Source organism: Primulina eburnea, chromosome 11 (assembly GCF_022965805.1).
Source record: "Primulina eburnea isolate SZY01 chromosome 11, ASM2296580v1, whole genome shotgun sequence".
Lineage (NCBI taxonomy): Eukaryota > Viridiplantae > Streptophyta > Magnoliopsida > Lamiales > Gesneriaceae > Primulina > Primulina eburnea.
In genome coordinates this window covers 24,573,167-24,590,337 of record NC_133111.1, presented here as the reverse complement: position 1 = coordinate 24,590,337, position 17,171 = coordinate 24,573,167, and the positions used below count along the sequence as shown (strand labels likewise).

At 36.2% G+C, this 17,171-nt stretch overlaps 1 protein-coding gene across 2 annotated transcripts; it reads left to right on the top strand.

Annotated features, from left to right (window-relative positions):
• The first annotated feature begins 7,558 nt into the window (after positions 1-7,558).
• Positions 7,559-10,869, top strand: LOC140804147 (probable serine/threonine-protein kinase PBL25). 2 transcript variants are annotated; one of them, XM_073159981.1, is made up of 6 exons: positions 7,559-7,828; positions 7,930-8,083; positions 8,759-8,958; positions 9,056-9,245; positions 9,372-9,763; positions 9,863-10,869. In XM_073159981.1, exons 2-6 carry the CDS (start codon positions 7,972-7,974, stop codon positions 10,775-10,777), a joined length of 1,809 nt encoding a protein of 602 aa, XP_073016082.1. In that variant the 5' UTR covers positions 7,559-7,828; positions 7,930-7,971; the 3' UTR covers positions 10,778-10,869. The 2 variants fall into 2 exon arrangements, with proteins under 2 accessions (XP_073016082.1, XP_073016081.1); XM_073159980.1 differs by having other exon boundaries at positions 7,559-8,083.
• The last annotated feature ends 6,302 nt before the right edge of the window (positions 10,870-17,171 follow it).

Below are 17,171 nucleotides of genomic sequence, written 5' to 3'. Positions count from 1 at the left end.
TTTCATCTCAAGCTTTAACCTTTTTGGTTGAAGGAGATAGAAATATATTACTTAATAAACTTCATTTATTACTAAATATTGAAGAAGATCCAAAGACATTTATTGAAGCCATGCCATCAAGAGATGCCTCCATTTGGAGAGAGGCAATAAATGATGAAACGGATTGAATAATATCTAACCAAACTTGGATTTTGGTTGACTTTCCTTTGGGATCTAAAGCAATAAGCAATAAATGGGTATTTAGGAGAAAGTACATTCTGACGGGTCTATACAAACCTTCAAGGCTAGATTGGTAGCTAAGGGTTTTAAACAAATATGTGGTATAGACTATTTCGATACATATGCTCCTGTAGCTAGATTAAAATTCATAAGAGTGTTGTTTGCCATAGCTTCTATATAAGTCGCATATGCACCAAATGGATGTGACGACAACCTTTCTAAATGGCAATTTAAATGAAGAAATATACATGGAGCAACCTGAAGGGTTTATATTACCAGGAAATGAAAAGAAGGTCTGCAAGTTAGTAAATTCTCTTTATGGATTAAAACAATCTCCAAAACAGTGGCATGAGAAATTTGATTCAGTTATTTTATCTCATGGTTTTAGACACAATAATGCCGATAAATTCATATATTCAAAATTTACAAGTGATTTTGATGTTATTTTATGTTTATATGTTGATGACTTTCTTATCTTTGGGTCTAATATGCAAGGGGTAAAAGATACTAAGAAGGATCTGATTTCACATTTCAAGATGAAAAATCTTGGTGAGGTAGATACTATCTTAGGTATAAAAATGATAAAAAAAAATAGTGGGGGTTACTCGTGATGTCAATCTCATTATGTTGAGAAGATGCTTCTTAAATTCAATCATTTAAAATTTAAAGAAGCTAATACCCCGTACAATACTAGTATGAAATTACTAGGGAATTCATGCCCACCAGTAACACAACTAGAATATGCTAGTGTGATTGGTAGCTTGATGTACGCTACACATTGTACAAGGCCAGACATAGCATTTGTACTATGCATAATGTCAAGATTCACGAGTAACCAAAGTGTTGACCATTGGAATGCAATTGGTTGAATACTTGGTTATCTTAAAAGTGTGAGAACCGAAATTTTTGAAAGATGTAATTAATAAGTTGTAAGAAAATTTAGTATGAGATTTTTACTATTTATTACAGGAGATATGCTTATGGGAAATATTTGTTGGGAATCTTTATGGCCAAGTCAACAATACCTACACTAAGCCATGTTAATTTCGAAAATTTGGGGAATAAGATTTACAAGATTGGGATACCATACAAGTTGAGAGGAATTATTGCATAAGGAGTACAAGAAAATTTCGAAATTCTCCTAGATTTAATGCCTAATTATTATAATGGTTAGATACTTGGTTTGTTGGAAGAAAATCATCAAGTTTGTGCACAAAATCCCTTAATCTAGTATCAAAATTTTCGAGCCAAGCAAGGCGGAAAGAATAAAGGATTAAATCTCACAACTTAGGTAGCTCAATTTTCGAAATATGACAAGGATATTGGAATCAAATATTGAGAGATTTGAAGCAAATTTTGGCATGATTAGACTACCATATTGAGCTCCATCCTTCTCCCCTATAAATACCCCATCACCCCTTTCATTCTCCTACACCAAATTTCGAAAAATCTCTTGCTGAAATTCTCAAAATTCAGCAGCTCTCCATAGCCAAACTCTGCCCGAAAATCGTCCCGAAGTTAGCTTAGAATTCGAACCGAAGCGCTACCCGGACAAGGAACGAAAAGCGACCCAATCCCCGAAGTTGTACACCACGTTTTTAGCATCATTATATACTGTAAGTGGGCTGTTTTTAAAACTTAAAGTTTTGAATTTTAAGCATATGTGATTTTCGATTTTTTTGATAAAAATTTCAGTCGAGTACAATTCTCTACTGCTCATTTTCTTGTGTCGAATTGTCATTCGGTTTTAAGCACTGTGAGGAGTCGACAGTATATGGGTGGGAATCCCAACCATGACGTACCCTTACGCGGTTGGGGATATAACCGATATACGGCCTCGCCCCCTTAGAGGAGTAAAAATTAGGGACTGACGTCAGTAAACCATAGAAAGTTGGATAAATCACAGTGGCTGGTAAATGTTATGCATGTTTATGAAGTATGTATGCAAGTCATGTGTTTTGAAATTTATGCATGTTGTTTTTATTGTGCTCGATAATCCCCCACTTGCTGAGTATTCCCAAATACTCACCCCCTTACAACCCTCCCAGATAAGCCCGAAGAACAGATTGAGGAGGAAGAATCCAAACAGTTTTGGGGCTGGTGATTTACAAGATTAGTAATAGATTTTATTTCAAATTTTATGGTTTAATGAATTGTAAGACGCTTCCGCATTATTTACTATTTCGTTGGATTTCGTTATTGTAAAGACAATGTTTATTTCGTGGAAATTATGAATTATAAACTAGTTTCGGTATAAACTGTGCTACAAAGGCCTGTTGTTTTCAATTATGTGATTGTTAAACGACGCCGGTGTCAATCCCGAGTTTCGGGGCGTGATAAAAAGAACTATAAATATGAGTTTGCATTATAATGATTATCCTACGGTACTAGAAGGATACTCGGATGCCAGTTGGATAACTAATGTTGGCGAAAATAAATCCACAACTGGCTGGATTTTTACAATTTCAGGAGGTGCGGTATCTTGGGCTTCCAATAAACAAACATTTATACTCACTCAACAATGGAAACTGAGTTTATGGCACTAGATGCTACAGGAAAAGAAGCAGAATGGCTGAGAAATCTGTTATGTGATATTGAGTTGTGGCCACAACTGATGCCATCTTTTTCTTTATATTGTGATAGTGAAGCTACGTTGTTTAGAGCTTATAACAAAGTCTATAACGGAAAGTCTAGACATATTAACTTGAGACATGAATATGTGAAACAATTGATAACAGATGGTGTCATCAATGTGGTTTATGTTAGGACCAATAAGAATCTAGCAGATCCCTTGACAAAGGGTGTTTCGAGAGACTTAGTCAAGGAAACATCTAGTGGAATGGGACAGAAACCTTTTGAAAGAATTATCGGTTGTAAAGCCCCAGATTCGACGACTGTCCTCACTGCATCAAGACGGGTCTTTCCAGCGTGCTTATGTCCTCACTCACACGCACCCTGGGAAACTTCCCAGGAGGTCACCCATCCCAAAATTGCCCCAAGTCAAGCACGCTTAACTATGGAGTTCTTATGTTATGTATAACGGCCCGAAAATTCATGTTTGAAAATTTGCGGAAAAATTAAAAATTTTCTCTTTAAAATAATCAAAATTTGCCTCCAAAGGGGTGCTAGGCGTGTTCTTGAGTTTTATTTAAAAACCGATTCACCATGGACCAAGCCTCCAAAAGGGCGACTTAGTCACGTCTTAGACATGCTAGGGAAGTGATCTAACCATGGCTATAGGCCTTGGGGCAGCCAAGATCAGATTCATTTCCCTTTTGACAGCAAAACTGAATTTTTGAAACTCAAATGGATCAAAAGGGAAGTTGCTGTCATCTTCTCGACTTCCAGCGTACATGGGGTTAAATGAATGGACCATCATGGTCCTAATACATCCTAGTACATGTCTAGATGTCACCTTGGGAGCCTGGAATCGAACCAATACCTGAAACCATGAAAACAAAAGAAACCGTGAAGCTTGTCATGGAACCGAAAAATCTGGATGTTTTATTTTCTGAAAATTTTTGGTGTGTTTCGGTTTTTGCATGGCAGTGATGATCATGAAATGTAAAAATAATGATAATAGGACTTGATTGAAGAGTCAAGGAAGAATATATGCATGCCTGGTTCATTGTTAAAAGAAAAACGAATGAATAAGACGACTCGGCACGGAGGAGGTGGAGTGATCTGGCTACCTTATTCTTCACTCGATTTTTCCTCCAAGCTCTCGGTTTTTTCCACACTAAAACTCACGAAATGCTCTGAACTCTCTCAAGATTTCGGTGGTGGGGGGGAGGAGAAATGGTTAGGAGTGTGAGTGAGATCCAAAAATAAAGGGACGCAAAGGTATGACCAAGTCTCCCTCTCATTTGAATTTTGAAATGGTTTGATCAAGTCTTCTTGGGGGGAAGCATATGACCGATTTCCTACATGTTATACAAGGCTTGGATATGATCTAATATTAATTAAATGGTGCTCCAAATATAAAAGGATTATCCTACTTATTAAATAACAAAGAAAGGGTCAAAGGTGTTGAGTTGGCAAAGAATGATCTAGCAAATAAGGGGGCCGAAAATATGAAATAAAAGTGAAGGGAAATATTGTTTATTTGATAAATTTTAATACCTTAAGAGCCTTACATATCCCTTAAATAATTTAGTGAATTAATCCCTTAATTATGGAACTTAAATGAACTTATTTTCTACTAACCTCAAGTTGTTTAAATAATTCCCTAAACCCCCTTTTTAACTTAAATCAACTTACTAGCTAGCTAAAAATAAACTCTGGGAATAATTTCTAAATCTTAAATTTTATCTCAAAACTCCAACTCCAGTCCGGCCTCACTGAATTAACTGAAATGATAAAAATTTAAAATGCTACGAAAAATAATTAAATTTAAATACTCATACGATAAAAATCATTTTAATTTTTAAATACTAGAATTATGCATGGCTTATACGCAGTCCAATTTACGGGTTCTACATTATGAGCTACCGAAAAGAAGATGCACCTTCTTGATATGAGTAGTACATATCAAATCTTTTAACCCCTTCAACTGTAGTCTATTACATTGAACAGTCTCGGAATCCCTCTCATTCCGGCATGAGATCGGTTCATTCATGTTCCCTCCACCTAGAAGCCTACCAGGAGCCGCTCATTGTCCGTGCAACCTCATGGCACCGGCGATCACCCCCCACCTTCTTCGGCCCCGGGCCTCACATGCCCACCAGTTTCTGCTTGGTTCGTCCCCGAACCACACCGTACTAAGAGAGGTCGGCTCTGATACCAACTGAAACGCCCCAGATTCGACGACTGTCCTCACCGTATCAAGACAGGTCTTTCCAGCGTGCTTATGTCCTCACTCACACGTACCCTGGGAAACTTCCCAGGAGGCCACCCATCCAAAAATTGCCCCAAGTCAAGCACACTTAACTATGGAGTTCTTATGTTATGAGTTACCGAAAAGAAGATGCACTTTCTTGATATGAGTAGTACATATCAAATCTTTTAAGCCCTTCAACTATACAGTCCATTACATTGAACAGTCTCGAAATCCCTCTCATTCCGGCGTGGGATCGGTTCATTAATGTTCCCTCCATCTAGAAGCCGTTCAGGAGCCGCTCATTGTCCGTGCAACCTCATTACACCGGCGATCACCCCCGCCCTCTTCAGCCCCGGGCCTCACACCAGTGATGGTAACCCAACCATGTAATAGTTATACCGCTATTTCATAGTTAAATGGGTAAGAACAAGTCACTGTTATGTGATCGATTGACACCGAGAAATTTATTAGTCCCCTCTATGATGCTTGGTGTAAATAGCTATGTGGTTGAGGTTGAGTACATGACACTCTTAATGAATTTCAAGTCTTAATTAGCTAGAGATATAATTTGAAACTTCACCTATTGAACATAAGAAATGGTGCCGTTTCTAACAAGACAGTGGTTTAGTATTGTAAATATTCATGAATCCAAGATCGAGCACAAGGCCACAATAGTGCTAAATGTTTTGAACGTATTTGAAATCTAAGATAGTTCATATGTGGTGTATTTCCTGTATTTGCTCAAGAGACGAAGTTAAAAGCAAATTCTCTCTATCATCTTGCAAAATAATTTGAAGTACTTCACTAATTGAAGGTTAAAATCTAGAGATACCTTCTTGTATGTGTGAATCTATCAGAATTAATATGGAGAAAATATTACATTAATCTAGTGGGGGATTGTAAGAGATTGTAATTAAAGCAACATTAAAGCATAAAAGTGTCAAACCAACTCTCACGTTGTATCATTGTGTCTCTTGGTTGTATAATTTGATTCTAAAATGCATCTATATCAATTGTTTACTAAAAGTTGCATTGTTAATGGACACATTCATTCATGAAAAGACTCATTGATTCATGGAAAGACATATTGATTCATGGAAAGACACAACTCTCCATTGCAATTCTTGTCTATCTATAAATATATGTTCTCCAATACAATATGATTGCTACATTATTGTATTGAAGGGTTTGTTGTATCTTCGGGGTAATTTGCTGCAAAAAATTCATTAGTGAACTTTGAGAAGTGGGAGCAAATAAAACCTTAAAGGAAAGTAATTCTATTACGCCTCAAACCCGAGTTTTTCCCTATACTACTTATTTCACTACAAGAAAAAATGCTTATGGTGACATTCATAAATGTCTTCATATTCAATATTTAGTGACATTTAACTTTTAGTGACACTTCCAACAAATGTCATCTATTCCAATGTCGTCTTAAACTTACTGACATTTTTTAATGTCATTATAAGATGTTAATGACAACTTCATACGTGTTAATAATAATTCATATAATGACAATTTTAAATGTCAGGAAAACTCATATTTAAATACATTTATAGATGCCTTGTTATTATAGTAATAATGACAAATTTATATGTCAGTTAAAATCATTTATAATGACAACTAAAAGTATCGTGTATGTTATTTATAGTGACAATAACAAATGTGGGATTATTTGAGTTGGATAAATATAGGAGGAGGGAAATTAGATAAAATAAATGTGATAATAAAAAAACATATTAGATTAGTTACCCTGACATCTTTAATTGATGTCATTTTTTATATGGAGGGAGACAATGATTTTCCCTCCTCCAATATTTATCTAACCCAAATATTATCACACTTATTTATAGTGAAATTTTTAGTTTTCAACGATTTTTTACGATGTGGGAAAAGTAATTATTTCCCTCTATATAATAGATGACATCAATTAAAAATGTCATGATAACTAATCTAATATGTTTTTTTTATTTTACACATTATTAATTTTTTACAAGTGTCATTATTAAGTATTTGTAACAACATTTAATTAAAAGTGTCTACAAAAAAGTGTCACAATAGCCGTTTATTGTAGTAGTGTTTATTCTCTACTGCGCGCATATTGTTATTCTCTATATTCACCAACATACAACGCCACATCAACACTTTCAATAAAAAGAACTAAAATTTCCAAAATAAAAATATATATGATCAAGTCTTAAATTTGATAATATTGATAACTAAATTTACAATGAAACAAATCTACAAGACCAAAATTGCAGTTTTTGTCTCTAATATTATGTAGTTTGCATCGTAAACTAGTATATCCAATTTTGACCTAATGAATAGTTTCTTACGAAGAACAAAGACAATAAACCACCTTAAAAACGTATGTCCATTATGGCATTATGCCCCCCTTCTTTCTCGGCATGAATGGCCAAATTTAAATTAAAAAAATATCAGTTTTCCATCCAAATGCATGTCCATAAACAAACACGCCCATTTTCTCTCTTCTTCTCCAAAAACGTTATTATTTTTTTAATTTTTTTGATCAAGTTATTCACAATTCCCATTTTCGTTTCCATTCTAAGGGTCCTTCATTTTTTGGAGGACCCCTAGCTCCCATTTACCATTTTCATTCCCCATGCATGCTTTACCCCTTCACCAAGGATTAGCCCTCTTCTTAAATAGCTTCCTGGGATTTGGATTATTAGATAAATAAGGACATTTTTGTAAGATTTTCACAAAATTTTCGTCGATTCATTTTCTTTGTTTTTGCCATATTTTGAGGTCCAAAGAAACAAGGAAATTGTAAGTAATTTGTACGTTACATTCGACGCCGAGGGTTGGGGCTATATATTTGTACTTTTCTTTTTTTAATTTGTTTATATTTATAATTTATATTCGTTTAGTTTGGTTTTGGGGAAGAATTACCATATATTAAGGGTGAAGAAATGAGTTGCAGTTGCTTCCCATGTTTCCGAACTAATGAAGAAAGCCAGGCAGATGATAATTTGCCGGTACCTCAGGAGAAAAATGTCACTACTCATTTATCACCTCCTCATGGTAAGTTTAATTAATCATCTTCCTTTTTAATCAGTATATTACATGATCATGTGTTAATTTTTTTGGGATGAAATGGATTTTTTTTTTTTTGTCTCTTTTCTGAATTTGCAATAATATTCAAGATCCTTTGCTTCCGATAATCTAATTAATGACAAAAATAAATATCCAATAAATCACATACGGAAGTTGATTATTCTGAAATGCAATTTTTTCTTCTAGCTATTTCTTTCTTGTTCTCATCCAAATTTTTATACCTGAAGTTTCAAATTAAAATTTTTGAAACATTGGAGTATGCTAGTGTGGAGACTCATTTGATAATATACAAATTAATTAATATTAAATTTAAAGGAGATCAAAATTCAGTGAGTATCAAATGTGTAGACAATATTTTCATCAAATTTGGAAATGTCATGTATGAGAAACACCAAACCCTTTATCATTACAGGACAAAAAAATTCAAATCTTCCCATGTTTTCACATAAACAAACAAATATGCAAAAATTGAACTTTGGCCACATAAAATTTAAAACTTGTCCCTTTACACATAAAAACCATTAGATTAGCAACTCTCTTTCGTGTTCCAAGAGTTTTGAGCATAAATTAAGAAAAATGAAGAAAATACAATCAAGAATGTATAGTTTCTTATGATACCTAGATGTTTTTTTCTCTTTACAGTGCATAGTAATATGCAAGCTCCATCGGTCGAGACCGGTAATAGACCAGATGCTACACCAACAGAAAATGGAGACAACACTGCAAAAACTTTCACTTTTCGCGAACTTGCTATCGCAACAAAGAACTTTCGACAAGAATGTTTGTTAGGTGAGGGTGGATTTGGAAGAATATTTAGAGCCACACTTCAATCAAGTGGACAGGTACACTGCGCATATACATATCAACACGACTTGCATTTCTTGCAAGCATAGCTAATTTTCTTGAAGAATGTTAACTTGTTTGTCCTTCTTTCGGCAGGTTGTGGCTGTAAGGCAACTAGACAGGAGTGGAACACTAGGGAGCAAGGAGTTCCAAGTTGAAGTTTTGATGTTGAGTCTGCTTCAACACCCGAATCTGGTCAGTTTGATAGGATATTGTGCAGATGGAGAACAACGGCTTTTAGTGTATGATTACATGCCCGCAGGATCTCTGAAAAACTTTCTATTTGGTACCGTGCCCTCGTTTTAATTCATTCTTAACCGCAATGGTCTTTTATTTACACGTTACGTTACACGTCTTATAAGTATGTCATCTATGTTGCTAACAATGAATGGGTTTTGTTCGAGTTTTGCAGATCTTGCACCTAATAAAAAGCCATTGAATTGGTCTACAAGGATGAAAATAGCGTTGGGGATCGCTCAAGGGCTTGAGTACTTGCACGAAAAGGCCAATCCTCCTATCATATACCGAGACTTGAAGGCTTCAAATATCTTGCTTGATGAGATGAACAATCCCAGGCTGTCGGAATACGGGCTTGCAAAGCTCTTGCAGAGTGGCAATAAGATGCATGTATCGCCTAGAGTCATGGCAACATATGGCTATTGTGCACCCGAATATGAAAGGCATGGTGAGCTGACATCCAAATCAGATGTGTACAGTTTTGGGGTCGTTTTGCTTGAGCTCATCACAGGGCGAAAAGCCTTTGACACGAAGCGCCCAGCAGACGAGCAAAATATAGTTAGTTGGGTGAGTATGATCACTTCTATACATTTGAACACTTGGCTTAGATTTTGAGACGTACAGTACTTATCTAACTTGGCAAGATTTATACGTACATTCAAATAGGCACAACCGATTTTCCGGGACCCGAAAATGTTCCCTGAAATGGCGGATCCACTACTTAAAAAGGAATTTCCAATTACAAGCCTAAACCAAGCAGTGGGAGTCGCATCAATGTGCCTGCACGAGGAACCATCGGTCCGTCCCTTGATCACGGATGTCGTGGCCGCACTTAGTTTCCTTGCAACGGCTCCTCCTGAAACGCCAGTCCCTGCTCGTCTTATGTCTATACTATCATCAAGAGTGGAAACTCCTAGCCAACATGGAGTTAGTCATTCTTTTAACAACACAAACGTGTTTTGCCACAAAAGAGAGGATAGTTCAGATAGCGGTGAGGATTATGAAGACCAAAAGAACAGACCTAAAGAACAAGGAAGCTCAACAAGCTCGGATGAAGAGGATTCAAAGAGCAAATCGAAACGTAAACTCAAAGATTCATGCAAATGGAGTTCAAGATCCAACAGAAGCAGCAGAAACAGCAGAAACAGCAGTATTTACTCGCGAGATGATAGCCTCGGATTCGGCATGAGGTGTGATAGCAGTTTACCAGAAGATTGTATTCCTCCCAATCCCAATCCGAGGCAGAGCGACGTTCAAGAACCTCATGATCATTCTGATTCTGGTTCTAGCAGCGATGAAGAATCTTCAGCTGAAATGCCCCATGAACATAATGTAAGTATAAACCAAAGAAACGGCAAAAGCCTGACCTCGAATAAGAGGCAAGAAAGCTGCGTGAAATCAATTGGTTCTCCTTCATTCTGCAGTAGTAGCGTCAGTTCCGAAGATGGATACATTTTTAGCCCAAAGCAGCATAATGATGTGATGGGGCGTCGTATATGTGGGAATTCAGACCATGGTTCCGAGTTCGAGTATTCGAGACATAACAGCATGGTAGATTCAGAAAATAAACACGAGAGATGATCCGATCGAAACCAATCAACGATCACTAAGAAAAATATTGTTGGATTTGCTACAAAATATCACTATCATATAAATAAAAACAAATTGTATCATAGAGAGGATTATGAATGTGACTATTCAACTTCGTTTCAAATTCTAATTTTTTTGGTTTTTTTGTTCACTTGACAAAATCATGATTTCTTTTATCCATTTGTCCCGTTGAGGAGATATGTAGGATAATTGAAGCATACTGGTACGCAAGAAACATCGTATTTTCTAGCTTTATTTTTCTTTTCTTCTGTGTTTACAAAATTTTCAAACTTTTAAAAGCGTTCGTAAGTAACAATAATTGAAATAAGATTTGATTGAAGTATTTGGTTTATTTATCCCTTTTGTCTATTTAATAAATTGGTTGATCTACTATTCACGTCAACAACGCATTTGCTCTATTCTTCGTAATTTTCCTATTTATCTATCGTACTCACTTAATTAGAGGACAAGTTCCTCAAACATATCAAAAGCCTATGCAGAATGGATATGATTATATGCTTTTGTTTACTTGTTTCTTCAAGGATCACCTAGTGATGTTTGAATATATTTGTTAAAGTGTGTATCCAATAAGTTAACTTGTGACTTAGTTTTATCGAATTTTATGTAAAAAAAAATTATTTTAATTATATTATACAATTTTATCTAATTATAACATTTACTTTATTTCTATACTAATGAAAACAATATATATTAAATCTTTGAATATACTACATTAGCATGAAATATACAAATCACGTCGATCATGAAATTCATTAAAAATGGAATATATATTCAAAACTCGTTTAGTCCATTCATCTACCTAAATTAAGGATAAAGGTCGCTCAAGCTCGAGGATAACATCTGTGATGTTAACGCCATCTTTCATTGATATACGAATTGAGATATCCGATCATACAGATAGGAGCTCATGGGATGAGTTACCGAACAACTGTAACGCACAGAAAATTTAAAGGTCCACGCAAACCACATGCATGCAATTATTAAATTCTTTATATTTTAATTGGATTAATTAATTATGTTGTGCATATTTACATGTTTAAAATATATTTTTCTACATGATTGCATTAAAATGTAATTTTAAAAGATATTCGAGTTGCAATCGAGGAACGGAGACCGATGGCTGAAAAATAGAAAATATTTTTATTAAATAGTTGTTTTTAATTATTTAAAATGTGGGTGATGATTTTTATTATTTTTTAAAATAAGGGGTTTTGAGGTGATTTTATACACCGGGACGTAATTTTTATCGGTGTTGAATTTTTAACAAAAACGGGAACGTTTTAGCAACCCGACTAATAAATTCACAAACTTTATTAAACAAAACTATTTTTAAAATTCTAATTAAGTACTAAAGGGCCTAAATTACCTACTTAATGGGCGAAAGCCTAATTAGTGATTAATTAGACTATAAAATATGTTAAACCCCACCCTTAACCCTACATACTCACGGCCACACACCCACAAGAAATTCAAACACTCCCCATCAGCCAATATACACGACACACACACACACCACAATTTTGAAGATAAAGTTCGAAATTTCAAGGGGAGTTTCAAGCCTAAGTTGCCGTCGTCGTTCTTCGCAATCATCAACATTTATTTGTGTGCACGTCATATTCTCTTTTTACTCATCATCACACCATAATATGTTTTTATGCATGAATCTCATGGAAAACAAGAGGTTAATTTATTTATTTTCGTTTTTACATGATTATGTACTTTTAAAGTTTGGCTGTTGATCCAAAATCATGTATATTATGTTATTAAGGGGCTGCCATGTCTAGGGTATGAATTTAAGGGAGTCTTACACGAGTTTAAGAAGTCCTATACATGCACGAAGACATGCTGCACACACATGAAAACAAGCTGGAATGAATTTGTTGTCAAAGGGAACTAAGGGCTCGGTTAAGGGGGGGATTCGATCCATGGCTTGGTTTGGCTTGACCAGGGCTAGGCTAGGGTCTGTTATGGGTCAAGGAAGTATATTGCGAATCCTTCCCATGTTCTTCGCCACGAGCCATTGGATTTGACGCCGAATTTGACGTACCAAGAGATTCCAGTTCAGATTCTAGATCGCAAAGTTAAAGTGTTGAGAAACAAAGAGATCGTCATTTTTAAAGTCCTTTGGAGGAATCATTTGATTGAAGAAGCCATGTGGGAACCAGAGGATGAGGTGAAAGAGAAGTATCCCGAGCTTTTTGCGTAGTGAAGTCAATTTCGAGGACGAAATTCCTCTAAGGAAGGGAGATTGTAATAACTAATAACCAAGCCTGGTGAACGGTATGGTTTAAGATTTTGTATGATTATTGACTATTTGGTTGAGTTTAAGTATAGTTTTTATGTTAAGAGTTGTGATTTATGGTTTATAGTATTGTTGTTATTAGATGTTGGGTAGTTGTATTGTAGAGTTGTTGCGAATTAATTTATGGTAATTCGTATGTTGAGCCAATTGGTATGAGGCCAATTGGGGTGGTTAGATAAGTTATAGAGGTGCAACTTTCTTGTTGGGAGTGTTGCCGAATTATGAGGAGAAGCGGCGTTGCGATTCGATTTTTGTTGCATAGAGTTTGTTGTTGGCTTCAGAAGTGACCGCACCCGCGGTCGATGCTTCCAGATTTGTGATGTTTTTCCAGTAGGCAGAGCGCACCCGCGGTCAGTTTTGCAGCGCACCCGCGGTCGTCATTTTTGGATTTTTGGATGAGTTGCCGAAGGCACACCGCACCCGCGGTGAAGAAGGTAGCGCACCCGTGGTCGATGAATAGTGAAAGCGTGTTTTCGAGATTTAAGTGATTAAATACATGAGTTGGCTTCATTTCTCTCATTTCTTCTCCTCCATTCTCGATTTATTCAGCAAGGGGTGAGCTAGGGTTCCATTTTCTTACTTTTGTGCCTTTGATTCAAGCTCCTACTTGGATTGTTGAAGTTAGATCAAGGTTCTTGTTGGTTCAAGAAGCTAAGGTAACCTTGTGGCATTGTTTATTCTTGGATTATGATGTTGGGAAATCATGGGTTTGTTGATTATGTTGGTTTTATGTATTTAATATTATGGGTTTGTGATTATGGGATTATTAATGGTGCAATATATGGTTTATTGTTGTAGGAATTCAACCTAGAGTTTAGAGTCAAGCTTTCCGAGTGTAGTAAGTGGAATTCATTTCCTTGTGCTCACATGATAATATATGTATTGTGTTTCAATGGTTTTAAAATGTTATTCCCTTACATTTGATTCATGCTATGTATTAATACACTTTGTTGTATATTAGAGGCATTTTATGTCTCAATTATGTCAAAGGGAATACAAAAGAAAAGAGTATGGAAAGTGTTTGATGAAATGCCAAAGTGAGAGTTCAAATGATTTATGGATTGATAGATACATAGTCAGAGATTGCATGCAATTAGTTGATCAACGACCATAGGCTTATATCCCTCAGAGTTATCGATTTATATCGATGGGATATAGGTACAGAGACAGAGATACTATATAGATATCAATCCAGCAGAGAAAAGAGAATTACCATCTTATTGTTATATTATGCTATGTTATTCATGTTTCAAGAGTTGATGGTATTTAATGTTTTCAAAGTCCTGTTTTCAGAATATGATATGTATTTATTGCTATGTAAGAGTTCCGCTTGCTGAGTTTTATACTCTTTTCAGTTATTTCATGTGATGCAGTTAAGAGCGACGAGCCAGGACGTTGATTGGAGCCAGGGTCATATGCATAAGAGAAGGAAGGAAGAAGACTATTTTGATAGCATTTTGGACATGATCACAAAAATGATATTTTGTATTTTGTTGAATCATTGTATTGATCATGTATATACTTTTGATTATATATTGAAATGTATTTTGAATCCTTCTTCCCTTCAAGTAAAATTTTAAATTCCTCTGCTATTTTATTAAAACCGTTCAGAGAGGGTGTTAAATTTAGTGGTATCAGAGCACCGTTCTTCGGACCAATGCATATGACTTCGTATACTTTCAACAGTCCGGGAATGTCTTCTTCTACATCTTTTCATTGTTATTGGTTGATATGTATTATGTGAGCACATTGTAGGAGTAATGCCTCCTAAGATAAAGGCTTCAGAGGGTGAGGATAGTTCTTCATCGACAGTTGTCGACGAGTTCAGCAAGTTGCTGAAAGAGCAAGCCAAGGTCCATAGTGAGCAGATCCAACAGTTGCTCCGTTTGCAAGGTACAGGTCAAGGTAGAGGTCAAGTGAGAGGCCAAGTGGCTCAAGCAGTTGGAACCGATGGGATCTTTACTGCTTTCAAGAGGATGGATCCACCGGAATTTGCAGGAAGCACTGATCCATTGGTGGCCGTAGAGTGGATCAAAGCACTTGAGGTGATTTTTGATCATCTCAACTATGAAGACAAGGATAGAATCAGTTGTGCAGTGTTCATGTTAGTCAAAGCTGCACGTATTTGGTGGAATGCTACCAAGGTAGGTGTTGATATACCGGCATTGAAGTGGCAAGATTTTACTGATCTTTTCTATGACAAGTACTTCCTAGATGCACTTCGAGCAAGAAAGGTGACTGAGTTTTTAGAGCTTCGTCAAGGAGGTATGAATGTTGATGAGTATATTCTGAAGTTCGAGGAGGGCTGTCTGTTAGCCCCGTATATTGCCTCCAATGACAAAGACAAGGGTGCTCACTTCATTAGAGGCCTTCGAGCAGAGATCAGAAGGGACATCAATATGTCTAAGGCAGTGACATTTAAAGATATTGTGGCTAAAGCCTTGTTAGCCGAGCAAGATGAAAAAGACATTGCCAGAGAGAGACAAGCGAGGCAGCAGGCTATTGCTCAAAGGGGTCAGGGTTCGAGCCAAAGAGGAAAGGGCAATTTTAAGGGGAAAGGCAAGATGGAACCGAGTTCTAAAGCACCAGCAATTCCATTTGATCCAGAGAAGCCGTTGTGTCCCAAGTGCAGTAGGCATCATCGGGGAGAGTGCAGATTCGGTACTCATACTTGTTACCGATGTGGCACGACAGGCCATATTTCCAAGGACTGTCCAAGAGGATCGAGTAAAGAGAAGGTGCAGGGTCGAATCTTCATCATGACGATGGTATAAACCATGATTCTTCTGTGATCTCTAGCACTATTTTAATTTCAGGCAGAGTAGCTACGACATTGATTGATACAGGTGCTACTCATTCTTTTATGTCTGAACTATTTTTGAGATCTTTTGGTTTAGTTCCTTCTATTCTTCCCCTCCAGTTTAATGTTGTATTGCCTTCTGAGGATGTGTTGTGCCCGACATCTATTGTGTATGCGTGCTCTGTTCAAATCGATGAGCGAGTAGTTTATGCCGATTTAATTGGTATTCCAATGTTTGCATTTGAAATTATACTTGACATGGATTGGCTATGAACTTATCGTGCAGTGATTGATTGCGTTGCTAAGACGGTAAAATTTGCAGATGATGGCAATAAGGAAGGTATGCTCGCCAGTGCAGGTACTTCGCTGGTCCTTCGTTTTATTTCATGTCTTGAGGCTAAGAAGTTGTTGTTTAGAGGTTTTGATGGGTTTTTGGCTTCGATTGTGGATGTGGATAGAATTGTGAAGTTGATTATTGATGATATTGATGTTGTGAGAGAGTTCTCTGATGTGTTTGAGGATGATGTTCCGGGTTTACCGCCGGACAGAGATGTGGAGTGTAACGCCCCGAAAATTTAAAAGTTCACGAAAACCACATGCATGCAATTATTAAATGCTCTTGTATTTTAATTACTTGTTTTAATTGCATAAATTAATTATGATGTGCATGTTTACATATTTAAAATATATTTTTCTACATGGTTGCATTAAAATGTATTTTTAAAGGTTATTCGAGTTGCAATCGAGGAACGGAGACCGAGGTCTGAAAAATAGAAAATGTTTTTATTGGTTAATTGTTTTTAAATTAAGGGTGATGCTTTTTAAGTATTTTTGAAAATAAAGGGTTTTGAGGTGATTTTATACGTCCGGACGTAAATTTTATCGGTGTTGGTTTTTCAAATAAAAAATACGAAATTTTTGACAACCCTGGCTAATAAATTCACAAATTTATTTAAACAAAAACTTTGATAATAATTTATTAAATCCTAATTGAGACTAATGGGCTTAATTTGATTGGCTTGATAGGCCTAAAGCCTACTTAGCTATTTAATTAGTGTATTAAATATAATAAAAACCTAAAACCCTATACTTTGCACACAACCTCACGGCCACACAATTGTAAATTCTGAAAACTCTCTCCACCTTGACACACCACACACACGACACTTCACACAAAATTTTGAAGAGCAATTCGAAGGGTTCAAGCAAGAACAAGCCAAGGTTTCGATCCGTTCTTCGTCGTCAACGGTTTTTCGTGCGTA

Excerpts from the sequence above, each read along its gene's own strand:
- LOC140804147 (XM_073159981.1), top strand. The coding sequence starts at position 7,972 with ATGAGTTGCAGTTGCTTCCCATGTTTCCGAACTAATGAAGAAAGCCAG. Across the intron at positions 8,084-8,758 it reads TCATTTATCACCTCCTCATG|TGCATAGTAATATGCAAGCT; the intron begins GTAAGTTTAATT and ends TTCTCTTTACAG. Across the intron at positions 8,959-9,055 it reads CACTTCAATCAAGTGGACAG|GTTGTGGCTGTAAGGCAACT; the intron begins GTACACTGCGCA and ends TTCTTTCGGCAG.